Below are 26,725 nucleotides of genomic sequence, written 5' to 3' on the forward strand. Positions count from 1 at the left end.
CACTACCTTTAAGACTGTTACACACAATTCACTATGAACATATATGACTAAAAATCATTAAATCCAATAAGAGCACTGCTTTATACAAAAACAAAAAAAACCCACCTGTGTAAGTCAGTCTAAAAACTGTATATTTTGTATAGCAATGTCCAACTAAAAACAATCAAATTCAATATGGGCAGTAATATAAAGCCACTTGTGAAAGTAAAAAGCTATACATTCTACATAGAACTAAAACCACTTTACTATGTAGGTATCATATTAAGAACCTTAGGGTACTGCTAAAAAAAACTCCACAATCTATTCTCTGAACACAAGCAGGCATAATATTCTCAAATGTGAATGATGTCATCTATGGAACCCAGCACAGACACTGCCTTGTGCACTGTCATTTTAAATCTTTAGGCAGTGCTGGTTTCTTCCCGCCCGACATCGGCTCACAGGCCCATCAGTTCTTAGTGTTCCATGGAGTTGAGAGTCTTCAGTTTCTCATCATCATGTCAAACTTGGATATCTTTTTGTGCCTTCCTGGTTTGGTTTTATTGTACTTCTCTTCATAATTCTTGTTTTTTTAGTTATTCCCTCAAATTTGGTTACATTTTTCTTAATTTTTGAATACTTTCACTCGAGCTTCCCAGGCCAATTAAGGCTTTTGACTTCACATTGGCTGTTTTATCCTTCCATGTCAAAGAGGGTGCAGAGCGGCTTCAAGAAATGTATTCAGTATATTCGGACCATTTCAGGCTCTGACCCTCATAATTGGTGTGTTCAGTATCTAGGTCCTGACCATCAGGATATTTGCTGTGACCTCTTTCTGCACATACAAAAGAGGATACTGAAAGCCCAATACCTTCAGTGTGAAAGATGTTTTGGTTCTGCATTGACATCAAACATGGTGGGCGATTTGGGGTCTGATGCACAGCCTGCATCAACAACAGCTTTGGCATTGACACCACATGCACCTACGCCACATAAAGAGCATCGAACATCTTCTTCCATGTCTCACAAATCAGGGAAGGTAGTATGTAAGAAAACTAAGAAGCATAAACATTCTTAAGAACATAAGAACTGCCATCTCCGGATCAGACCTTTGGTCCATAGAGTCCGGCGATCCGCACACACGGAGGTCCAGTCAGGTTCTTCCCCTTCTAGGCATGGCATCTTCCTAGGCATCCACCTCCTCGAAGCATAGTAAGTGTTGACATACTGTATATCACTTCCATTGCTGCAGATCATGTCTCCCATACCCAGGCAACATGCACCACAGACTGCTTCCACGCTGATGTCTCAGAACAAAGGGCCCTTTATCCCAATCCCTGCTCATTTTCACTAATAGCTGGTTTCTTTCACCAAACAAATGCTTTCTGCTTTTTGGTTGTAGTATCCACTGTCATTGAAACATCTAAGAAACCTTCCACTCACCGCTGTTAGCGTTTCAAGTGGACATGCTTATCTTCCTGGTGTGCAGTACATTTTTTTGGAGCCTATCTCATGTCCATTTAACATCCATCCTCGACTACCTTTCTAATTCTTGTCTAAAAACTAATTCAGTTGGAGTTCATCTATGTTACTATCAGTGCATTTCATTCCCACCTGGATAGCAAGCCACTTTTTGTATCTCTCTCAGTAGCCTGTTTCATGAAGACCTATTCCACACAAAACCACCTATCAAACTTCCTCCTCTCGCTTGGAATCTTAATGTGATTCTCTCTGCTCTTATGATTGTCTCTTTGAGCCGCTTACATCTTGCTCTCTCAAACTACTAACTTGGAAAGTCATTTTCCTCATAGCCCTGACATATGCACACTATGTGAGTAAACTTAAAGTCCTTATATCAGATCCTCCCTACACAAGATTCTGTCATGACAGATTAGTCCTTCAAACACTCCAACTCAACCAGTCCATTGTTTTGCCTGTTTTCTTTCCAAAACCACATTCCCATCCTGGAAAAGCAGCCCTTCACACCTTTGACTGCAAGCATGCTCTGGCATACTACCTGGACAGGACTAAACCAAATAGAAAGTCCTCAAAAGTCCAATAATGTTTAGTTTTCTTGTGAATTTAAACAGCTTTATCCGGGTTTTGAAGGTGTTGTACCTAGGATTAGGTATGAAGGATGGACCTTTCTTTAGGACATTATTTTGTGTCATTTAAAGCTTGATTAGAAATGTTCACGAAATAGTGCCCTAAAGTAGGGGAAGACATTGCTAAACTCAAGCTGGATCGGAATCCATGATCTTCATTTCATCCTTACAGACTGAGGCAGATATGGTTCCCTCTACTTTTGAAATTATGCTTCAAAGATTGATCGAGGTTAGATTGCTTTCCAACCCTTACCACTCAGAACAAGGAGACTCTTCTACATCCCAACCTCCAATTCCTGTCCCTCACAGCTTGGATGTTGAGAGCTTAGAATTTTCATTCCTCTGACTACAGGAGGGTGTCTCCCGGGTCTTGCTTCCAGAAAAGATTGCATTAAGGTCATATAATTTTAAATGGATGAGGTGCTAGAAAAGGTTTAAAGAGCATAAAACTCCTCTCATATGAGGAAAGACTAAAAAGGTTAGGGCTCTTCAGCTTGGGAAAGAGATGACTGAGGGGAGATATGATTGAAATCTACAAAATCCTGAGTAGAGTAAAACGGGTACAAGTGGATCAGTTTTTCACTCCATCAAAAATTACAAAGACTAGGGGACATTTGATGAAGTTACAGGGAAATACTTTTAAAACCAATAGGAGGAAATATTTTTTCACTCAGAATAGTTAAGCTCTGGACCGCATTGCCAGACGTTGTGGTAAGAGTGGATAGCATAGCTAGTTTTAATAAAGGTTTGGACAATTTCCATAGTCTGTTATTGAGAAACATGGGGGAAGCCACTGTTTGCCCTGGATCGGTAGCATGGAATGTTACAACTCCTTGAGTTTTGGCCTGGTACTAAGGATTGGTCATTGTGAGAACGGGCTACTGGGCTTGATGGACCATTGATCTGACCCAGCAAGGCTATTCTTATGTTCTTATGGCTGCGTCAGTAGCCCTCGAGATCAGCCTTCCTATGGGGGGATTTGTAAAGGATCATGTCACATCTCACAATCTCAAAGCTATAGCTGTGTCGGTAGTCCTCAAGATCAGCCTCCATTTGATGGGATTTGTAAAGCTACAATGTGGTCTTCAGTAATCACATTCATCTCACACTACTTTCTTGAGCAGGATTCCCAACACAACAGCTGGTTCAGTCAGACAGTTCTTTAGAATTTGTTTGGGGTCTAGAATCCAACGGCATCCTCCCAGGCCTCTTTTGTTATGTTCTAAACTATACCTTCATTTACAGATATGTACTGTATATACTAGTCCAGTTTGATTGGTTTCTGGTTGGCCTTGCCTGTTGTATGTCCTTGTTATCTGTTGTGTTTGGTGAGCCTGATAGCTAGGGGTTCCTGCTTGTCCTCAGAGGAAGCAAAGTTACTCACCTGCAGCAGGTGTTCTCTAAGGACAGCAGGACATATATTAACACAGATTCTCTCAACCCCTCCACCCCCCCTCCCCCCCCCCCGGAGTTGTTTTCTCTGAATTTTTAGAAGTCAATTGCTAGTCTGTTGACTGAGGCAGTTGGGAAGGCATAGAAATATCGCAGTTGGGAGCTGCCAAAGACTTCTGTTTTTGTTTTATGTTTTTTTAAGCAGTGTGCAACTATAGTTTTCAACAGTGGTGTATCAGGGATGAATGTAGCAGATCATAATTCCTGAATCAGAACCTAGAAATGATGAGTAAGAAAACACATCACTAAACACATGAAAACAAGTTGCAAACATCTGTTAGTGGTAGAATTCAACTTTATGTTATTTTACAAAGAAAACATTTACTGCTCTAGTATTTTTCCATATATTATAAATTCATTAACTGATTTCTATTTTCACTTTGGCAGGTATAACTTTTTCACTGGCTGTCCTAAAGCGAAAACCTGCACTATCATATTAAGAGGTGGTGCAGAGCAATTCATGGAAGAGACTGAAAGGTCCCTCCACGATGCTATCATGATTGTCAGGAGAGCTATCAAGGTACTAGGATCAGCTGCTCAGAGCTCACTAGACAAAATACATTGTATGCATAGAAATCACTGTTTCTAGTGCATTGTGTCTAGTAGTCCTGAATGTTAGGATTATGCATCTGAACCCGCAAGTTGCTTACAGAATGCTGTCAATCGTCGTTGAACTCCGCCTCCTTCCCAGGGAACTGCTCCTGCCCCCTCAGTTTTTTTTAGCAAGCAAGTTGCTCAGAAGTGTTTTTGTTCTGCTCTATGGTTTTGGGTTTTTTCTTATATTTGATTGGAGGCTTGGTGCCTAGAGGCTGCCACTTTTTGAGACTTCTGGGAGAAGATTCAGACTCATGCAGCGCAGAGAATAACACAGGGACAAATTTGTCCCTCTCCCCACAGGATCTCTCTTCATCCCCATCCCCATGAGTTCTGTCCCTGCTCCATCCCTGCAAGCTCTATCTGAGGCTTGTGCAGATGAACTTACAGGGATGGAAATAGATCATTCTCTAGTGTGGTGTATTCTGCTGCTAGCAGGATCAGCCCTTGGAGACACCTAGCTAGTCAGTCTGCTTTTGTATTTTTTTTTGAGCTCAGAGGGCATCCCCTACATAGCTGCTCGCATCTCTGATTTATTAGGAGCTTGACTGCAGGCTGTTTGGCTCCATCTCGGCTTGACCAGGCTTAATAGTGGGCTGGCTGCGTGGTTCTCCCCCCCTCCCTAATTACGGCATGAGATTTTACAGGGGTTGAGGCTCAATCTGACATCAGTCTAACTGGCAACCCGAAGACCAAGTTTGTCATGTGAACCTGTACCAGCTGCACCCCTAAGCTGAAGTTGGCAGGCACAATGAGTAAGGCTGTTATAGCCTATAGGGAAAATTAGTGGGGAGTTCTCCAAAAGTAAGATTTGAAGGTTTCTGAGGCCAGAGCTAGGGTCTTCCACTTCTAAAACCCCTTTCCCTGCATTTTTATGTATCTCAGTGGAGTCCCCATGGTCTGTTTTTGACATGATTTTGCTGGCGGTGGCCATCTTGGATCTTAAACATTCTTTTTTTTTCCTAAAGCCCACATGTGCCTCAAAACCCCTCAATTTTCATTAAAATCGATAAGGATGGACCCCTCAGTCCTTTTTACCCTATATCATGTCAGGTTTGCGCTGGATGGTCAGCCAAAGAGTGTCCAACGGAGCACATGGGGGAGGAGCAGGAGCCTTTAGGCTCGGCCTCCTCTGAGTCCTCCAGGGCTGGAGATCCACAGGAAGCTCAATCGCATGGGAAGAGACCCTTTCCAAAGCCCTCCAAAGGTGCATTGATGAAGCATAAATATGTGGTTGCCATGGAGCCTTGGAGGACCAGCAAGGGGATACCTGCTGGGTCCTTGAAAACCCCAGTATAGGGCTGAACCCCAGATTTTGTGAGCTTGATATGGAATGCCTATTTGAACTGCTGGGGATCCTTAGCATCTGCACACTGCTCAGAAGAGGACACAGCTGAACCAGATTTGGTTTGACATAGACTTGAAAGATATAAAATCTGTTTCCATTCAAAAATCAAAACACCACTCAACTTCTATCTCATCAGTGCTACATTTAAGATGTCAGAAAGTGCTCAAGACTATTTGCTTGTGATCCTTTTTACCAGCAAACGGTCCTGAGCAATTTCTGACACTTTAAATATGGCGTTGTTGAGATAGAAGTCGGTTGGTGGTTTGATTTTTGAAGCTTGCTTCACCCATGTGTTTATCACTTATTTGTCCCAAGTTTTATATTTTTGGGTAAGTCTGTTTCCATGCCATTGTTGTCCCAGGATACAGTTTCTCTGGCAGAGTCTGATTCCCTGCAAGAAGCAGTAGTGGTCTCAGACCAGAGGGAAGACCCCACATTGCACCAGCTGTTCAAAGACTATGTGCTTCTAGGCATCATATCAATCTCGCTATGAGAATTGAAGCTGGAAGTTCTTCCAGCCCCCTCATTGTAGTGCTCAATTATGAGCAGCTCAGTTATTCCGGCCGAGGTCTTTTCCTCGCATCCGAACATCACAAAGCTAGTCACAGATCACTGGGAGTTGCTAGAGGGGTCCTTATGAGTGGCTAAGACTATGACCAAGCTTTGCCCTATGGCTCTAGATTTCTGGTAGCTGTTTGTTCAGCCGAAGGTAGATTTGCTGGTGGCGCAAGTTACCAAACGAACTTCCATGCCCAGTGAAGGCAGTGTGATGTTAAAGGATACTCAGGACTACGAAGTGGACATGGTCTTCAAAAGACAATTTGAAGCTTTGGCCCTAGGAATTAAGGTAACAGCCGTGGCTTTCTTGGTGGCACCTGGCTGCTACATTTGACTGTCTCGAGTCCTGGCCTTTGAGGAACATGAAGACCTCAAAATGCTCCTATCTGGGGTGAATTATATAGTGAACACTCTGTATGATATCATCAGAGTCATAAGCAAGGTGTTAGCCTTTGCTGTCTCTGCCCGGCGGATGCTCTAGATCAGACAGTGGGCAAGAGATTCAGCCTCTAAAGCCACACTGAGCAAGCTTCCCTTTCAGTGGCAGATGCTATTTGGCAAGGGTCTGGATGACCTGATGGCCAGTGTTATGGACCATCACCCTAAGTCCTTGTCATACAGCAGACCCTGGGCGACTGGTTCAGGACATTGGAGTTTTCAAGGCCCTCGAAGATTCCATCCTTATGCAGGAAACCAAGCGATACAGAGGTCCTTTCAGGGGTCACAGCAGAGGTCGCTCCTCTCCAGTCTCCAAGAAAGCACAATGATGCCAGAACAGGGGCCAAATGAGCCCCCCCCCCCCCCCGATAGGTAGCAGACTGTCAGTATGAGCACAGATTGGCGCAGATTGTTGGGTCCTAGAGGTTGTTTGAGAAGATTAAAAAATCGAGTTTTGTGCCTCCCTTCCAGACTTTGGTAAATTCTCCATCATGCAGGAGAGAGCCCTCAGAGTCTGGGCAATGCTGCAAAAAAGCTACTGGATCTTTGTGCCATAGAGCCAGTCCCAGACAAAGAATCAGGCTCAGGCAGGTACTCCATATACTTCATCAAGCCAAAGAAAGGCTCAGATGACTGGAGATGAATTCTGGACCTCAGGTCAGTCAATGCTGCACTGAAAGTGCCACATTTCCGCATGGCCATAGCAGCAGTGGTGCCGGGGGAGTTTCTTGCCTTCCTCGATTTGACAGACAGAAACCTATCTCCACATTCCCATTTTTCCAGCCCACAGGAGGTACTGCAGTTTCATGTGCTAGCATTTCCAGTTCTCTAAGCTCCCATTCATCCTAGCAATGGCACCTCGCACCTTTACCAAGGTAGTGGTGGTAGTAGCAGCAGCAGCACATCTCCATAAGGCAGGGATCCAAGTGTACCCATATTTAGATGATTAGCTAATCGTCGCCCCATCCAGGGAGGAAGGCAAGCTGGCAGTTTCAAGAGTGGTCCAACTCCTCCAGGACCTGGGATGGATAGTCATCTTCAAGAAGAGTCAGCTGGAGCTGACCCAGCGCTCAGAATACCTGGGAGTTTTGTTTGACTTGGCCTTGGGCCAGGTTTTTCTTCAAGAGCCACACAAACTGAAGCTCCAGAAGCAGATTTCGGACTTGCTACAGAGTCCAACTCCCACGACTTGGTCCTGGACTTGGTCCTGGAGTCGATGGCAGTACCATAGAACTGGTTCCTTGAGTGAGAACACACGTGAAACCTCTTCAAGACTCTCTTTCGTTGGGCTCCTCAGACAGACTTGCTTCATCAGCCACTTCCATGGTTACAGTAAGCGAGGAACAGCCTGTGGTAGTGGCTGCAGACAGCTTACCTCTCAAAGTACATGCCCCTTCACATTTCCTTCTGGCCTTTACAGTTTGGGGGGGGGGGAAGAGTTATTGCAACGGACACTCAGTTCAGGATATCTGTTGCAAAAGTGGTCCATAAATTGCCTAGAACTCAGCCATTCGACTACCATTGCAGGCCCTGAAGAAGTCTCGAGAAGGCAAGGCAGTCTTCTTGGACAATGTGACAGCAGTGATCTACGTCAACAGGCAAGCAGTGACCTATATCAACCAGAAGTGCCCATTGTGCCTAGAAGCACAACTCCTCTTTTGGTGGGCAGAAACTCATTTACAGGCTCTTTTGGCCGCACACGTAGTGGGAGTGGAAAATGCATAGGCCGACTTCTCAGTCAGCATCTCTCAACCTGGATGAATGGTCGCTGTCCCCCCAAGTGTTCAACACCATTATTCGGCAGTGGGGCATCCACAGATGGATTTGATGGCCTCAGCAGTAAACATAAAGGTGGCTTGCTTTTACAACTGAAAATATGAGCTTAGAAGTGCGGGGTTGGATGTGTTAGTCCAGCTGTGACTGGAGAAGGGGCTCTTGTATGCGTTTTCCCTGTGGCCCATGCTAGGTTGAGTTATTTGAAGGATTGCGATTCATCCGTGGTTGGTAGCCCTAGTGGCACACGATTGGCCCCACAGACCGTGGTATGTGGACTTAGTTCGTTTCCAGAGGGACGAAGGCCTCAGACTTGCCGGTCCAAGTGGATCTTCTCACTCAGGTACCCATGCCTATAAAGTATCTGGAACACTGGGCTTACAGCATGGCTCTTAAGCGAGCTGCTCTGATGAGCAAGGGTACTTGGAACATGGTCATTGCCACTGTGCTTAGAGCTAAAAAGCCATTGATGATGGCAGCCTTTCAGCACTGGTGTGTTATGGATGATGTAGAGCCCGTAGTAGTCTTGCACTTTTTGCAAGAGGTAAGCAGCTGCCAATTGCATTGAAAGGTAGACCATGTAGCTGCTCTACAGATTTTCTCAGGTGAAGCTGCCCAAGTCTCCACCCATGAGGTAGCCTGAGAAAATATGTAGAGCATCTACATGTTCTTCATGGTCTACCCTTCATACCTTTACCAATTTCTAGAGAAAACATAGCAGCCAAGAAAGACGCCGTTTTCAGGTTCTCCTTATTGAAGGCAGACTCACTGAGCCTGCCCTAGACTCAGGGGACTGCTTTGGTATGTCCCTAGCGTTCAGGACTACTAGAACATTGCACTAGAAAGAAAGATTAGATTCTTAACTCAAACTTCTTTCTTGTAGATATATCTAGTAGTTCATAGAGAATGACACGGGAGCAAATTTATCCCTGTCCTCGCAGGATCTATTTCCATCCCTGTCTTGGCCCTGTGAGTTCTGTCTCTGGCCTATCCCTGCAAGCTCTGTCCTTATCTGCACATGCCTTGAACTCTTTAAACTCATAAGTGTTCAAAGCTTGCAGGGATGGGACAGGGATGAAGATAGATCCACAGGGACAGGGACAAATTTGTCCCGTTTCATTCTCTAGAAGCACCGCCCTGTAGGTGAGCTTTTCCTGCCTTCTGACTTCAGATCATTCTGTATTTGGAGAATTCCCTGTCTCTCAGATAAGCTAAGAGAAGGAAAAAAAAACCCTCTCAGTAAATTCCGGTCTAAGTCTCTGCTTGATAGCAGGACATGTGAGTAGTTACGAGCTCTATATAATAATAGAGCTGGTTGCACATAGTTTTTTAAATCCGTTTTGATCAGTTATGCTAATTTATGTTTGTTACAGAGCAAAACAGAATTGTAGTGTCTGGGATTTTTTCCCTTTTCCCTCCTTCCAGTTATATCTTCTGCTTGATTGCTTTTGTACAAAATGAGGGGGCAGGAGCAGTTCCATAGGAAGGAGGCGAAGTTGAAAGATGATTGACCGCATTTTCTGCAAGCAACTTCTGGGTTCAAATACATAACCCTGGAATACTTGACACAGGACTACTAGACACATCTACAAGAAAAAAGATCATTGAGGTAAGAAGAACCTAATCTTTCTTTATTCTGTCAGATCAGTCCAGATATGTGGTTTATATCCCCTATGTCAACTACATTTTGCAAATTCTCAAAGAGAATGTCTGTTAAATAAAATTCCCTCCAAAACCAGTACCTGTGAGAAATACTGTGGGACAGAAAATTTGTAGGAAAGTGTTTTTTCACTACTGTTGGTTTTGGAGGAAACCGTATATGAAGATAATGACATGTCCTCTTTGAGGATATATAAAGCAGAGCTGAAAGTAAATTTTATTGCAAATGACTTAATTGTACAGTTATTTTTGAGGGAAAACTGAAAGTTGAATGAGGATGAATAAAAGCCGCCTGTGCTGTATGTTGCAATTAAAGGGCTGAAGTTTTGCTTCTGTCCGTTCTGGAATCTGAACATTGTGTTGGAAAGGCTCTTGAGGTCTCCATTTGAGACCTTGCAGGATGCCATCCTCATGGACCTGACTATTAAGATGGTGTTTCTGATGGTCATCACATCTGTGAGGCGTGTCTCCGGACTGCAAGCCTAGCCATGCAGGCACTCCTTACCTGTGTATCACAGAGGCTGGGGTCTCCATGAGGACTGTTCCTCTTTCTTGCCAAAGGTGGTTTCTATGTTTCACATCAACCAAAGAAGTTCTCCTTTCAGCTTTCCGGTCCTCGGGGTCTATGTAGAAGGACAAAGTCTTGAAAGTGCCGGATATCCAGAGGGCTGTTTTGCTTTACCTGGAGGTTACGGATTACTTTTGTTTCTCAGACTACCTCTTAGTGTTGACGAATCTGGCTAGAAAGGGGAGGCCGGCTTTCAAGGCTACCATTTCAAGATGGATTAAGATAGCTATTTTGTCTATGGTAGCCAGACTCCCTTCATGATTTGAGCACATTCAACGAGATGGATTGCCTCTTCCTGGGCTGAAACCAAAACTGTTCCATCGGATGAGATATGCCGGGCGGGGAATGGTCGTCCTTTCACATTTTCACCAAATTTTATATGGTGAATGAAGCAGCTCTAGAGGATTCCTCCTTTGGAGTCTCAGTCTTGAGGTAAGGCTTATCTCTCCCACCTGGGGTTTCTGAGACTGCTTAGGTATGTCCCTTGATTCAGCATGCCATCCCTACTGCACTGGAAAAAGAGATTAGCTTCTTACCTTGATAATCTTTTCCAGTAGATAGGGATGGTATGCTGAACTCCCCACCCATCATTGTCGATGCACCTGCCTGGACCTCCTGCTACTTGAAGGCTGTGTCTCTGACCTTTTTGCCAGCTATTGTAAATTGGAAGACATTGTATATTGTCTGTATATAGTTACTTGGGGTATCCCCAGAGTTCCACAGGCTTTTTTTTTAATTGCCTTTTGCTAATAAAGCTTTCTATTTGTTTCTTTCCTCTTCATGGCATGTTTATGAGTAAATCCAAAAGAAAGCCCAACAGGGGACAAACTCATGAGTTCAGCAAGAGAAACAAGCAAAAAGTGGGATGGGACAATGGTCTTTCCTCAATGAAAAAGAGCCAAAAGGAATTATATAAAATAGAAGTTTATTATATCCATTCACAATAGTCTTGACCCAACACTGCACTGTGTTTCGGCATAAAGTATGCCTACATCAGGGGTCACATGTTCTGAAGCAACTCAGTCTATTCTTTATTGTACGTTTTATACACGCTGAAAACAACATCAATAAATACAGGCTCTTTTCAGAGCACGGCTGGTTATATTCCATTCTGTATGCTTTGCTTCAGTACATGTGACCCCCCCCTCAGGCTCCAATATCATTAATTCATGTGAAGTTTGTTCCATTTGGGCACCAGAAGAGTGCTCTTGCACCGCATGTTCCGATCAAGATGGGGAAGTGGGGACCTCAGTTTCACCCTCTGACATCTCATTAAGGCTGCCAAGAAATTGTTTGGACAGTTGGGGGATGATTTTAGCCTCTTGGAGTCCTGGAGTGCAGCGCCAGTCCCTAGTAAGAGCGCTGATGGTCCCAAATTGAAAAGAAAGCGCTCTAACCCTCCTCTTGAGGGGGTTCTCTGTCCTCTATGCTTTTCACATCTGCCTTTGTGAGCTTGTTCTGGCAAGCCTGTTGGCACTAGCATGCCTTCTGGGTCAGCTGGAGAACAACTGTGCAGCCTTCCCATGGCCCCGCACATATTCCACTAAGAAGACCTACGTCTCCCCTGGACTCTGACAATTGTTTGGAAGGGATCACTGTGGATGATGATTTGGACACTTTTCCTCTTTCCCAGAATGAAGCCTCCGTCAAGGACGATGCGGTGCTAAGTGAAGTAGATCAGGGACTAACCCCCTCTTTTACTAAGGTGCGCTAACTGATTAGCGTGTGCTAATCAAATTAGCACACGCTAAACGCTAACATGTCCATAGACTAACATGCACATGTTAGCATTTAGCGCATGCTAATTTGATTAGCATGTGCTAATCGGTTAGCGCACCATAGTAAAAGAGGGCCTAAGTGCTGCTGCAGACCAGGGTGAGGACCCTTCTGTTCGCAGACTGTTCAAGTCTTCTGCCCTGACGGACCTTCTTACTGATTATCTGAAGGAGCTCAAAATTGGTGCTTCTCAGCCTACTACCCAATGTTCCTTGCTCAGCGGGATCCACTCTCAGCCTACCGCCTTTCTGTGGCATCTGGATATGCGGGTCCTGATTTCTGAGTACTGGGAGAATTGTGAGGGTTCCCTTAAGATGGCTAAAGCAATGTCTAAGTTATATCCTTTGGACAGGGCGTTCTAGCAGATGTTTGCTATGGACTCTTTGGTGGCTCATGTGACAAATCATGCATCCCTACCCAGTGAGGGAGGCATGATACTCAAGGATCAACAATATCATAGGCTGGATATGTTGCTCAAGAGGCAGTTTGAGGCCTTGACTTTGGCAATTCTAAATTACTTTGACTAAATTACTTTGGCCATTCTAAATTACGTGACACAGGTAAAGCGACTTCAGAACCAACCACTATCCCAGCTGTTGCTGGTTGGAGTGGACTACTTGGTTGATGCTCAGGATATGACCTACTTAGGGTAGTGGGCAAGGTCTCTGCTTATTCTGTCTGCCCGCCGGATTTTGTGGATCAGATATTATGTTGGGGACTCCACATCCAAAGGCACTCTCAGCAGGCTTCCTTTCAGGGGCAATATGCCATTCGGTCAGGGGTTGGATGATCTTATGGCTTTTGTCCAGGACTGCTGCCCAAAATCACTTTTAGACAGCAGGCCTCGGCTGCGAAAGGGCAAACCCATGGGTCCTTTCAAGGCGCAAGCCATTCGTGGGCAGACCTGATGGGCTATGGCCCTTATCTGCCGTCATCTTCTATGTTTCTATGATCCTCTTTCCAGAGATCCTTTCGGAGTCCACGACAGAGATTCTCCAGGAATAGAAAGTCCCAGGGCTTCACCTCTCAGCCGGGTAGGAAGCCCTAGAAATCCCAATGACGCTAGGCTTCCAATCTCTCCTTGCAAAATTGGAGGCTTGCTGCAGGACTTCCTGGAGGCATGGGAAGCTATCATGACCGACCAGTGGGTGCTAGAGGTTATCGGAGATGGCTACAAGTTGGGAGTTTGCCTGTCCTCTCTCTCTGTCTGGTTCGTGAACTCCCTAACAAGGCAACCGGAAAGACACCTATGTTCAGGCAACCCTTAATAGATTTCTCGACATTCAGGCAATCAAGTAGGTGCCAGACACAGACTCAGGCTTCGGCAGATACTCCATATACTCTGAGGATTGGAGACAGATCTGGACCTCAAGTACATCAACGCGGCTCTGAGTGCCTTGTTTTCTTATTGAGATGCTTCGTTCAGCCATTGCCTCTGTACTGCCAGGGGAGATCCTGGCAGCTTTGGACTTGATGGAGGCATATCTACACATCCCCATCTATGCAGATCACAGGGGCTTCCTTCGTTTTCATGTCCTGGAACAGCATTTTAAGTTCACAACTTTGCTCTTCGGTCTTGCCATTGCCCTGCAGATCTTCACTAAGGTGATGGTAGTGGTGGCGGCCCACTTCCTCAAAATGGGTTGGCATGTCCACCATTACTTGGATGACTGGATCATCAGAGCTATTTTGAGGAAGGAAGTGGAGAGAGCAGTCCAGGTGACCCTTCAGAGTCTGGACTGGATTGTCAATTTGAAAAACAGCCAATTGCAGCCAGTTCAGTCGCTGGAGTACCTGGGTCTCCTACACCCGCAAGGCCCCCTGGTACCTTCCCTTCCACAGACAACTAAAGCAGAAATGTTGAACACTAGAACGAAAATGGAAAAAATCCAAATCCCCCACTGACAGACAGTCCTGGAGGACTTCCATTAAGTTCTACAACACCGAATTAAAAAAATCAAGGAAGAACTACTACGGCAACAAAATCTCCAGCTCCAACAACCAAAATAACACTTTGTTCAACATTTGGCGTTCCATATCCTCTAAACACGATTCCTCCTCACTCCCCTCTTCTCCATCTGCTAACGACCTAGCAAAATTCTTCAATGAGAAAGTGACTACCTTGCGATGCTCCTTCCCCCCAACCCCCGCTTACAACTCTCTGGTGCTCACTACCTCCACCCCTAATCTAACCGAGGCCAACCATATCCCAGCCGATAGATCCTGGACCGCCTTTGAGCTCGTCTCCGACTCCCAAGTCTCTAAACTCTGCCTCAAGTTAAAATCTTGCAACTGTACCTTGGATCCTTTCCCCTCCTACTTATACGAGAACATTCCAGCACAGGCCATCTCATCTCTCACCAAACTCTTAAACTCCGCCCTGCTCTCAGGCCTATTTTCTACAGAAATGGGACACATTTCCTTATCCCCTCTCCTGAAAAAAGCTGATCTGGACCCCTCCACTCCTTCCAGCTATCGCCCAATAGCTAACATTCCTCTCCTGACCAAAATGCTGGAATCCATCATAGCCACCCAACTCTCATCCTATCTTGAGAGATTCTCCATTCTCCTACCCTACCAACATGGATTCAGACCCAACTACAGCACTGAATCGCTTTTAGCCTCTTTAATTTCAAAGGTTCAACAACTTCACTCCTGCAACAAGTTCGCTGTCTTTCTTCAATTCGACCTCTCTGCAGCTTTCGACATTGTCCACCATGACATACTAATCCTCCAACTTTCCAAAATTGGCATAAATTCCACAGTCTTAGATTGGTTCTCAAAATTCTTACGTTCCCGCTCCTACTTCGTTAACATGAATGGTACCTCATCCTCCCCTTGGAAATCGCTCTGCGGAGTCCCCCAGGGTTCACCTCTATCCCCGATTCTTTTCAATGTTTATATGTCCTCCCTGAAACTCCTCCAACTATCCACCTCGGAGACACTTTACACCTACGCCGACGACATCCTTGTCCTTCTCGAAACTGACTCTAACCTCACCAACCTCTCTGATAACATCTCAACTTGCATAACAAATCTCCAATCCTTGGCTCTCACCGTTCAAATGAAACTAAATGAGACTAAAACAAAACTACTTTGGCTTGGCCTGAAATTGGATCAGCTACCCTCCCTCATCCCACTTTCCTCTGGCACCAATCTGCAGCTTGAGCACTCTAGCAAAGTTCTGGGAATCATCATTGACTCCACATTGTCCTTTAACGACCACATCAACTCCCTAGTAAAAAAATGCTTTTTCAATCTTCATATGCTAAGGAAAGTCAGATCCTGCTTCCACCAACAACATTTCGCTGTCCTTGTCCAATCCATCATTCTTTCCAGACTTGATTACTGCAACTCCATCTACCTAAGCCTAACAAAGAAAAGTCTTATCAGACTTCAGCGGATTCAGAACACCGCAGCTAAACTAATATTCGCAAAAGGCAAATTCGACCACGTCTCCCCGCTTCTGTCTAAGCTTCACTGGCTCCCAGTCTTCCTCAGGGTTCGCTACAAATGCGCTTGTCTTACCTTCAAATCTCTTCACGGCATCCTCCCTCCCCTCTTTCCTCTATCTTGGCTCTCGAGTACTCACTCCACTAGATCCACTCAGAAATTCAAACTATCCTTCCCTTCTCTAAATGGCATTTCCCATACAGGAAAACTTGGAACATCCCTCCTCTTCAGGATCACCGAGCTGTGGAACAGCTTTACTGCCCATCTTTGGAGTTTGACCTCCCTCCATCACTTCAGAAAACATCTGAAAACCTGGCTTTTCTCCAAAATGTAGCTACTCCCCTCCCTCCCCCTCTCTCCTTCCTGTTTACCAAGCCCTCCTTCCTTCCATTGGAGTTCCTTTCTTTGTTTTTAATTCCTGTAAACTGTGTCGAGCTCCACTTCCGTGGAGATGACGCGGTATATAAACTTAAGGTTTAGTTTAGAAAGGCAGAGTGTTTCTTCCAGAGGCATGCAAACAGAAGCATTGGGGCCAAATTTCTGCTGTCCTGGCACAACTGAATCCATTGACCTGGGACTATCTTCAGGTTCTGGGTTTGGTGGCTGCCACGATAGAAGTGATGCTTTGGGCAAGAGTGCATATGCATCCCTACAACACTCCCTTCTGCCTCGCTGGTCCCCACAGAGGGACTCTGCATGTTCTACTTTCCTAGATTACAGCTGCCCACTGCAGTATGGCCTGGTGACTGCATTCTCAGTCGTTGACCTCAGCGGTGCCTCTTTAGATTGATTCTTGGACCATGCTGACAATGGATGCCAGCCTTTTGGGCTGGGGAGCGCATTATGAGGACCGTCCAGTTCAAGGGTGGTGGTCTTTGTCTTGGTGCCATTGGTCCTTCAACAGGCTTGAGCGCTGAGCCATTCATCTAGCACTGAAGCAGTTTCAGCCCTGACTGACGAATAAGGTGGTCAGAGTGTTTTCGGACAACATCCCAGCGATGGCTTATGTCAACAGGCAAAGAGGCACCAGGAGTGTCAGGCTCCAGAAGGAGGCAAAGACTCTCTTTTGTTGGGTGGAAGCTCAAGTTCTGGCCATTTTGGCAGCCCTTGTCGCTGGAGTACAAAACGTACTTCCTCAGTAGACAAACTCTGGACCTGGGAGAGTGGTCTCTCTCTCCTCAGACATTTCAGGGCATTGTCAACTGCTGGGGCAAACCAACATTAATCCTCATGGCGACGGCGAAGAACAAGAAAACAAGTCTGCTTCTTCAGCTGCAGATACGAGCCCAGAAGGTCAGGGATCGACACCCTGGTATAGCCTTGGCCAGCGGATGAGTTCCTGTACGTTTTCCTCTCTGGCCCATGATAGGCAGAGTCCAGAGAAGTGTAGCCAGGCACCCGCGATGTGTCATACTGGTAGCTCTGGATTGGCCCTGGCACCATGGTATGTGGTTATGGTGTGTCTTCAGGACGGTCCCCCTATTCAGCTGCACAAGGGACTTCTTTCTCAGGGTCCAATCGTAATGCAAGATCCGGAGCGCTTTTGTTTTACAGCATGACTCTTGAGCACTCTGCTTTGAGCCGGAAGGGCTATTTGGATTTGGTGGTATCTACGCTTCTGAGGGCCAAGAAGCCTGCCACGTTTGTGGCATACGCTAAGATGTGGGATTCCTTACAACATTGGTGTCACAAGGAGAAGCTGGACCCTGACATGTCTTCAGTATTGTCAGTGCTGTCCTTTCTTCAAGAAGTCTTGGACATGGGGCTGGCGTTTTTTTCTCTGAAGGTTCAAGTAGCTGGAGTTTCCTGTTTCAGAGCCAAGGGTGCCAGGTTTTCTCTCTTCACACCTGAATATTATCAGATTCTTCAAGGTTGCCCTGAGTCTTAGGCTTCCGATTTGCCAGTCCTGTCCTTCCTGGAACCTTAACACCATGCTTGAAGTCATCAGGTGGGGAGGGAAGGAAAAAAAGCACCAACATCAAAAGGAGGCTCGAATATAAACAAAGACTCTAATTTTTTGGCCTAAAAATCTTAGTTTATATTAGAATATATAGTACAGTCAAACCTTGGTTTGCGAGCTTAATTCATTTCAGAAGCATAGCTTGTAATCCAAAGCACTCATATATCAAAGCGAATTTCCCCATAGGAAATAATGGAAACTCAGACGATTTGTTCCCCAATCCAAAAGCTACAAAATGCTATATGTACTTGTATTGCAAGATCTCACTAATTTAGAACGGTCACTACACCCCCGCAGCGTCAGAGAGAGAAGAACCATCAGCTCAGTTGTGATGATATGTCACGTGTATACTGTATGTACTCGTATTGCAAGACTTTGCTTGTTTAGAACGGTCACTACACTCCCACAGCGTCAGAGAGAGAAGAACCATCGGCTCAGTTGTAATGATGTGATGTGTGTATACTGTATGCACTTGTATTGCAAGACATTGCTTGTATATCACGTTAAAATTTAATAAAATGTTTTGCTTGTCTTGCAAAACACTTTCAAACCAAGTTACTTGCAATCCAAGGTTTTACTGTATATGGTAATAGAGCCATGAATGTGGATTTTACATGACCAACATACTTACACTTTATGTTATTGGGTCAGAATAGCAAATTGGATTACAAGTAGCACTAGATATGAGAGGGATTTCTAGAACAAGAGTTAGAAGCTGTTTATGCAAGAAAGGTTCCCTAAAAATAAGAGATCATAACGAGATAAATACATTACACTGAAAATGCCTAATTGCAGATCTTAGGCATAGTGATTAGAGCTTCAGCCCTAGAATGCTGGAAAAGAGTGTCACTTAAGATGTTTCTTACTGATATGTTGCTGTACCAGTCCAATGTAGAAACCACGGGAAGTTAGTTAATAGGCCATAGCAACAATTGCCAAAGTATTATATGAAACTTGCTACTGACATCTAGTGTTGCGTATGTGATATATATCAAATAGTAGAGCCCATATGGTTATTGATACCAGCCCATAGCAAAATAAACAATATATAACCAAAGATAGTCAATAGTTAGAAATAGAGATAAGGCATTATGTATTAGAGCTATTAGGATAAGCTGTTAGTTACAAGAGGATGCTTTGCTTTAGCTAGAAGTGAAAAAGACTAGAAGTGAGAGTTTGGAGCTTGTGCTTGTACTTTTTAAGATCTATACTTAAGTTAGGACTAGAACATGTAACAAGAGTCTTTAGGAAATTAATTTTTGTGGTAGAATTTAAACAATTGTTACAGTATTAGAATAGTATATATTTCATGCTTACGCCGGAGAAGTGAAAAGGGGAAATTGGAGGAAAATACCATATAAGGAGAATGCTAAAATACAAGCTATTTGTGTCATGAATATGTAATTATAGAGAATATGCTTATGTAATTATAGAGAATATGCTTATGCAATTAAGCAAGGATGGATAGTATATAAGTTGTTGATTGTTCTTTTGTTCGGGGGTGGTGTGTGACATAGCATAAGAGAGACCACATGCCCCTCCGGCACAAACAGTTGTGATCTGTGTCATTTTTGTTTACACAATAAAATATTTTTCATTCCAGCATTTGTGCCTCTTTTCAGTTTTTCTCTTTCCATGTTTTTCATAACTATTATTACAGGGTTGGTGAGCCCTCAAATAAATCGGAGGGACCCTCATCTCTGATTAGCTGCTCTCATTTCCAGTGTTGGGGTTCAGGGTCACATAAAACCTCAACAAGGGGAAGGAACAGCAGCCTCACAAGAGGGGAGCACTTGTATATACCCAGAGTGTCCCCAGACTCTTCTGGGCTCTGATAAAGCAGATCCAACCTGGTACCATCAAGAATTAAATCACCCATATATGCGGCTAAGCTATCTTGCTGTCCACAGAGAATACACATCTTTACTGTTGGTTTTATATATGATACATGGATAACTTTACACTCCTAGCATATTCAAATCAAAGGAAATTTTCAGATGCCACTGAATCAAACAAAAGGAGAGCAACATTTATCTTACACCCAATGGAGGTTAATACTGTTGCACTGCAAAGGCCACTGTTATCATTAAAATATAAAGGAGTGTTACCACTGAACAAAGCTGAATTGTCAAAGGTAAAAATCCACCATAACTCTTAAAACAACCACAAGACAAGCAGGAGAAGATTGAACTTCTAAGTAAGGTTACTTAAATGTAACAGAGGTTTTGTTCACATCTGGACGTTTGAGGTCTTTTTCCTTGTAATAGTTTTACCATAACTGAGTTTCACGTTATTGATGCTTGGCTTGCTATACTGTATAGTCTTTGAATGATACCGTGGTGACATTTTTAGTTTGCTGCCCTCATCTGCTGGTAGGGGGGACATAGCTCACATGTCTGGAGTAGTCTGAGAGGATTCAAAGAAAGGAAATGTGGTAGGCAATCTAAAATTTTTAACTTCTGATGGCTAATAAATCTTGCACAATGTAAAAATAGTATGAAAAAATGTTTATATGACATTTTTATAGTTCTTTTTCTGTCTCTTTCTTCATTTTTCAATACCTTCCTCCAGAATGACTCAGTTGTTGCAGGTGGTGGTGCTATAGAAATGGAATTATCCAAGTACTTAAGAGATTACTCCAGGACCATACCTGGTAAACAGCAGCTCCTCATTGGTGCTTATGCTAAGGCCCTAGAGATCATTCCACGCCAGCTGTGTGACAATGCAGGCTTTGATGCCACTAATATTCTGAACAAACTGAGAGCTAAACATGCACAGGTGAGCTGTTTCCTTCTGTCAAATGGTTTTGCAGATCTAAAATGTACATTTTTTTTGCGTTGTAAACCATATATAGAACAGTTAACACTTGCAAATAGTGATAACATTGCATTAAGCTTCCAAAAAAGCATGGAGTAATTGGCGTAATGACCATGACTAAAATCAAATATTGGGGGTAAGGAAACTTCATGTTGTATGCCTCAACTTTCTTTTCCCCCTTCAAGGTCAAGGCACATAAAACCAGATTTTTTTTGGTGCTTTGCAGTACATTGACTCTCCAAAAGATGCAGAGGTCATATAAGTGCATGGGATCTTCAGGGCGTTCAATGCATAATGTTGCAAAACTTGGACTTGCTGGTAGTCAGAAAATTAGACCAAGTAAAACGTAAGCAGATATGAGGTAAAGATGGTGAAATATACAAGGGAGCACTTTGCCAGAGAGAGATCCTGAAACACTAGTGCTTGATGACAAAATAGTTGTTCCAGTGTGTGCTGTTACATTCTTGAATCATATATTACTAGCTTTACATGGTGCAGTATTACAAGCTCAAAACTTTTGGAAATGCCCATTCATGAGCTGACACAAATTTGGCTCCATATCCAGCAAAAAAAAAAAAAAAAAAGTGGCAAACATCTGGTAAACTTTACATATAATTTTTGACCCAGATTAGTGTAATTAGGGATATTGGTCTGTGGGAAGATTTTAATAGGTTAGCAAGCCTCCTATCATTTTCATCGCCCTCCTCTGGACCGCTTCAAGTCTTCTTATGTCCTTTGCCAGATACGGTCTCCAAAACTGAACACAATACTCCAAGTGGGACCTTACCAATGACCTGTACAGGGGCATCAACACCTTCTTCCTTCTACTGGCTACGCCTCTCTTTATACAGCCCAGCATCCTTCTGGCAGCAGCCACTGTCTTGTCACACTGTTTTTTCACCTTTAGATCTTCGGACACTATCACCCCAAGGTCCCTCTCCCCGTTCGTGCATATCAGCTTCTCACCTCCCAGCATGTACGGTTCCTTCCGATTATTAATCCCCAAATGCATTACTCTGCATTTCTTTGCATTGAATTTTAGTTGCCAGGCATTAGACCATTCCTCTAACTTTTGCAGATCCTTTTTCATATTTTCCACTCCCTCTTCGGTGTCTACTCTGTTACAAATCTTGGTATCATCTGCAAAAAGGCACACTTTTCCTTCTAACCCTTCAGCAATGTCACTCACAAACATATTGAACAGGATCGGTCCCAGCACCGAACCCTGAGGGACTCCACTACTCACCTTTCCTTCCTACGAGCGACTTCCATTAAACACCACCCTCTGGCGTCTGTCCAACAGCCAGTTTCTGACCCAGTTCACCACTTTGGGTCCTAACTTCAGTCCTTCACGTTTGTTCAACAGTCTCCTATGAGGAACTGTATCAAAGGCTTTGCTGAAATCTAAGTAAATTACAATAGCATATGTCCTTGATCCAGCTCTCTGGTCACCCAATCAAAAAATTCAATCAGTACAAAACACAGCCCTGAGACTGATCTATTCGCTGAAGAAATACGACCACATCACCGCTGCATACCTCGACTCACACTGGCTCCCAATACAAGCAAGAATACAATTCAGATTTTACTGTCTGTTATTTAAAGCGATGAATGGAGACAGTCCAGCCTACCTGAACAACCAGGCAAAGGAGAACCCAGAAACCATTCACATACCCCCCCAATCAGAGGCGTCAAACGCAAAAAAATGTATGATGTAGCTAAACTTGACCACCAACTATCCAATCTACTGATCACAACACCAGAGTACAAAACTTTCAGAAAAGAAATAAAAACCCTAATATTCAAGAAATCCATCAAGACAAACTAACTCCACAGGAAGCATTTCAATCCCCCAAAGTACCGTATTTTCACGCATATAACGCGCGCGTTATACGCGTTTTTACCTACCGCGCATACCCCTCGCGCGTTATATGCGTGAGCGCGGTATACAAAAGTTTTTAAACATAGTTCGCACACCCACCCCGAACGACCGCTCGCACGCGCTCCCACCCGCACCCGCATCCACGATCGGAGCAAGAGGGAGCCCAAGCCCTCTTGCCCGGCCGACTCCCCGACGTCCGATACATCCCCCCCCGGCAGGACCACTCGCACCCCCACCCCGAAGGACCGCCGACTTCCCGACAATATCGGGCCAGAAGGGAGCCCAAACCCTCCTGGCCACGGCGACCCCCTAACCCCACCCCGCACTACATTACGGGCAGGAGAGATCCCAGGCCCTCCTGCCCTCGACGCAAACACCCCTCCCCCCAACGACCGCCCCCCCCCAAGAACCTCCGACCGCCCCCCCAGCCGACCCGCGACCCCCCTGGCGACCCCCACGACCCCCCACCCCCCTTCCCCGTACCTTTGGTAGTTGGCCGGACAGACGGGAGCCAAACCCGCCTGTCCGGCAGGCAGCCAACGAAGGAATGAGGCCGGATTGGCCCATCCGACCTAAAGCTCCGCCTACTGGTGGGGCCTAAGGCGCGTGGGCCAATCAGAATAGGCCCTGGAGCCTTAGGTCCCACCTGGGGGCGTGGCCTGAGGCACATGGGCCCAACCCGACCATGTGCCTCAGGCCGCGCCCCCAGGTGGGACCTAAGGCTCCAGGGCCTATTCTGATTGGCCCACGCGCCTTAGGCCCCACCAGTAGGCGGAGCTTTAGGACGGATGGGCCAATCCGGCCTCATTCCTTCGTTGGCTGCCTGCCGGACAGGCGGGTTTGGCTCCCGTCTGTCCGGCCAACTACCAAAGGTACGGGGAAGGGGGGTGGGGGGGTCGTGGGGGTCGGCCAGGGGGGTCGCGGGTCGGCTGGGGGGGTTTGTGTCGAGGGCAGGAGGGCCTGGGATCCCTCCTGCCCGTAATGTAGTGCGGGGTGGGGTTAGGGGGTCGCCGTGGCCAGGAGGGTTTGGGCTCCCTTCTGGCCCAACTACACAAAGGTACGGGGAAGGCGGGTGGGGGTGTCGTGGGGGTCGGCCAGGGGGGTCGCGGGTCGGCTGGGGGACGGGCGGAGGTTCTTGGGGGGGGGGGCGGTCGTTGGGGGGAGGGGGTTTGCGTCGAGGGCAGGAGGGCCTGGGATCCCTCCTGCCCGTAATGTAGTGCGGGGTGGGGTTAGGGGGTCGCCGTGGCCAGGAGGGTTTGGGCTCCCTCCTGGCCCGATATTGTCGGGGAGTTGGGGAGTCGGCCGGGCAAGAGGGCTTGGGCTCCCTCTTGCTCCGATCGTGGATGCGGGTGCGGGTGGGAGCGCGTGCGAGCGGTCGTTCGGGGTGGGGGTGCGAGCGGTCCTGCGAGGGGGGGTGGTGAATCGAACGTCGGGGGGGGGGCATCAGATTTTCAGGGTGGGGACAGGACTTCAAGGGGGAGAGGAGAGTCGGGGCGGGCGAAAGGAGAGTCGGGGTGGCCAGAGGAGAGTCGGGGCGGGTGAAAGGAGAGTTGGGCAGCATGCGCGGTATACGTGTGTGCGCGGTATATAAAAATTTCTGTACATAAAGTTGTGTTTTTCGCGCGCTATACCCGTGTGCGCGTTTTACACGGGTGCGCGTTATCTATGTGAAAATACGGTAACCGCTCAACTATGTAACTCTTCTGGAAATGTCCAGATAACCTCTTATGTAATCCGCCTTGATCCGCAAAGTAATGGCGGAATAAAATATAATAATTCTGGATATAATATAATATAAAATATTCTGGATATAATATAATATAAAATATAATAATTCTGGATCCACTACCATTGTGAAGAGACTATGGAGTATCTTTCAGAATTCTGTTAGTATAGGTTGCGCTCAGGTAGGTAGCCTGTTTGTTCCACCACATTATAGTGTTAAATGTTTACATATTTTATTATTATTTAATGTTGTATGTTATGAGCAGAACAGACTTGTTTCTCAGGGAGAGTCCCCATATCCTTCCCTGTTATTTTTTCTCCTCTATGGCTAACCATCTGCTTTGATATGAACTGAGGGTATTACAGGATAGCCCAGAGGAATGGGAGGCAGAGCAGAAAAATGTTAGAGGCTTTCTACACAGGATCTCTGTATTAGAGATATACAACCCAGAATGTCAGCCAGAATGATGTGCCTATTTACCAGAAAGAAGATTATCGTAGTAAGAATCTAATCTTTCCTTATTTCTGCTCCTCCTCCTCCATCCAAAAAGAACCAGACTAGAATTAAAATTTGTATTTCTATAAACTGGCGTTTTAATATTTCATGAACCCTATAAAACTGTTCTTCGAAGCACCTGTGTTGATATTGTGAGCCTAATGCATGAAAAGTTCCAGAGAAGTATAAACCAACATATTCTGGCAGTCATTGTTATATATGCTGCTTGGGAAGTATGTAAAGTTAAGCTTTTCTTAACTTACATTGGCATACTGGTGTTTAAAGGATTTTAGTATTTATCATATTTTGTTAATTTAAATCATTTTAAAACATCTATGCTTGTCAGGGGATTTTTCTACTCACTGATGCCCTTTGTGGCTAGAGAGAATGTCATGTCAGGGCCAGTATAAGACCATGAGAATGCACATTGCAAACTAATGGTTCTTCCAGATGTCCTGAGATCTCATTAGTTGTACAAAACAGAGGTAGCCTAGTTGGATCCATAATGTGACTTTTAGGTTGTTCAGATAAAATGCAGATGTTTTTAGTGATATTTTTACTTTTTGATGTGCCTCTCAGTAAGTCCAAGATGTAATATTTTAATCAGGTTTGTGGCTTACAAATTGCCAAGCAAGGATTATTACCAAAGCTATTTAGATCAGATCATGATTTTTGCAAGGATTATTACCAAAACTACTTAGATCAGGTCATAATTTTTGTAATGTTAAAATTGATTCTTCTCTCTAATTTGAACTGATCTTTTAAGCTCTGCTTTAAGATACTATTTTGTTGTGTTTTTAGGGTGAAATGTGGTATGGAGTTGATGTCAACAATGAAGATATTGCAGATAATTTTGAGGCTTGTGTATGGGAGCCTGCCATTGTACGAATTAATGCTTTAACTGCTGCATCTGAGGCTGCTTGCCTCATCATGTCTGTAGATGAAACCATTAAGAATCCTCGGTCAACTGTAGATGCTCCTTCAGCTGGCAGAGGCAGGGGCAAACTCCATAACCACTGAAAACTGTCATGCTCAGTCTTAATCAGACCTTGAGTTTAAGAATGGGGCACGGTCACCAATTAAATCCAGGTCACTTAAGGTTTTATGTGAAGAAGCTAAACATCAGAAGAGAGTCCTGGGATACTTGTTTCATGCATAGCACTGGCATCCTAATCCTATCATACAGCATTTCCAAAGTGATGAAAAGGAACATCTGTTAAATTTGTTACTCTATTGGAATTTGTTATAAACAGGACACAAATTTAAACTGTTCACATCTGTTTATAATTTGTTTTGATAAGCATAAATCATATGTGTTAGGTATTATAAAGAGATTTGACATTTTATCCTTCACCTGTCAGTAGTATTAAGCAAACACACAATTGAATTTGGGCACTCCTGTGCTAAAGATGATGGCCTATATTTAAAAAAAAAAAATTCATGCATTTTGATGGCACTACATCTTAGCTAATTCCTACTTTTAACAATCAGTAAAAATCATCTTCTGACTGTTATTGCGGGGTTTTTTTTGTTACTGGTCATGATACCTTAGATTCTGCTAAATAATTTTTCTGGCTTTTTTTTGTTAAATACCTTAACCAGCCTTGCTTCTGTCCTTCACCATAGAGTTGATGGAGAGTTAGTGCCTCCCCCCCCCCCCCCACACACACACACATACACTGGTCAAACTCAGTTTGAGATTCAGAGAGGAAAGCAGATATCTTAAATATTTTTGCTCAGTATTCATAAGATTAAAGACCAAATGTGAAAATGAGGATAGGAAAAGGGGAATTGTAGGATGAACCCATTGCTGTTTTGTGTGGAGGAAGTAGTCAATATTCTAGAACAACTGAAAATAAATGAGGATATGGAGCCTGAAGGAGAAGAATGTTCAAAAATAAAATTATTTAAAAACAATCCTGTTTGATTTGACTATTTTATATATGTACCACCTTTTCCTGATGTGTAAAGGTGGTGTATAATCAGCAATAAACATTTAACCCCCCCTCCTTAAGAAGTCATGTTAGGCCATTTTATCGCTGGCTGTGATGATATTAGCTCCGACACATAGGAATTCTGTGTGCATCGGAGCTAATACTGCTGCAGCTGGTGATTAAAAAAGCCTAATGGCTTCTTAAAAGG

At 44.7% G+C, this 26,725-nt stretch overlaps 1 protein-coding gene across 1 annotated transcript in view; it reads left to right on the plus strand.

The window, feature by feature from the left end:
* CCT7 (chaperonin containing TCP1 subunit 7) overlaps positions 1–26,500 on the plus strand; it is a 99,040-nt gene extending 72,540 nt beyond the window's left edge. Inside the window, exons 10-12 of the mRNA XM_033953705.1 lie at positions 3,924–4,056; positions 20,235–20,441; positions 25,385–26,500. Of these exons, the coding sequence (XP_033809596.1) occupies positions 3,924–4,056; positions 20,235–20,441; positions 25,385–25,603 (559 nt within the window). The 3' untranslated portion in view covers positions 25,604–26,500. The remainder of the gene's footprint in view (positions 1–3,923; positions 4,057–20,234; positions 20,442–25,384) is intronic.
* The last annotated feature ends 225 nt before the right edge of the window (positions 26,501–26,725 follow it).

Source organism: Geotrypetes seraphini, chromosome 1 (assembly GCF_902459505.1).
Source record: "Geotrypetes seraphini chromosome 1, aGeoSer1.1, whole genome shotgun sequence".
NCBI lineage: Eukaryota > Metazoa > Chordata > Amphibia > Gymnophiona > Dermophiidae > Geotrypetes > Geotrypetes seraphini.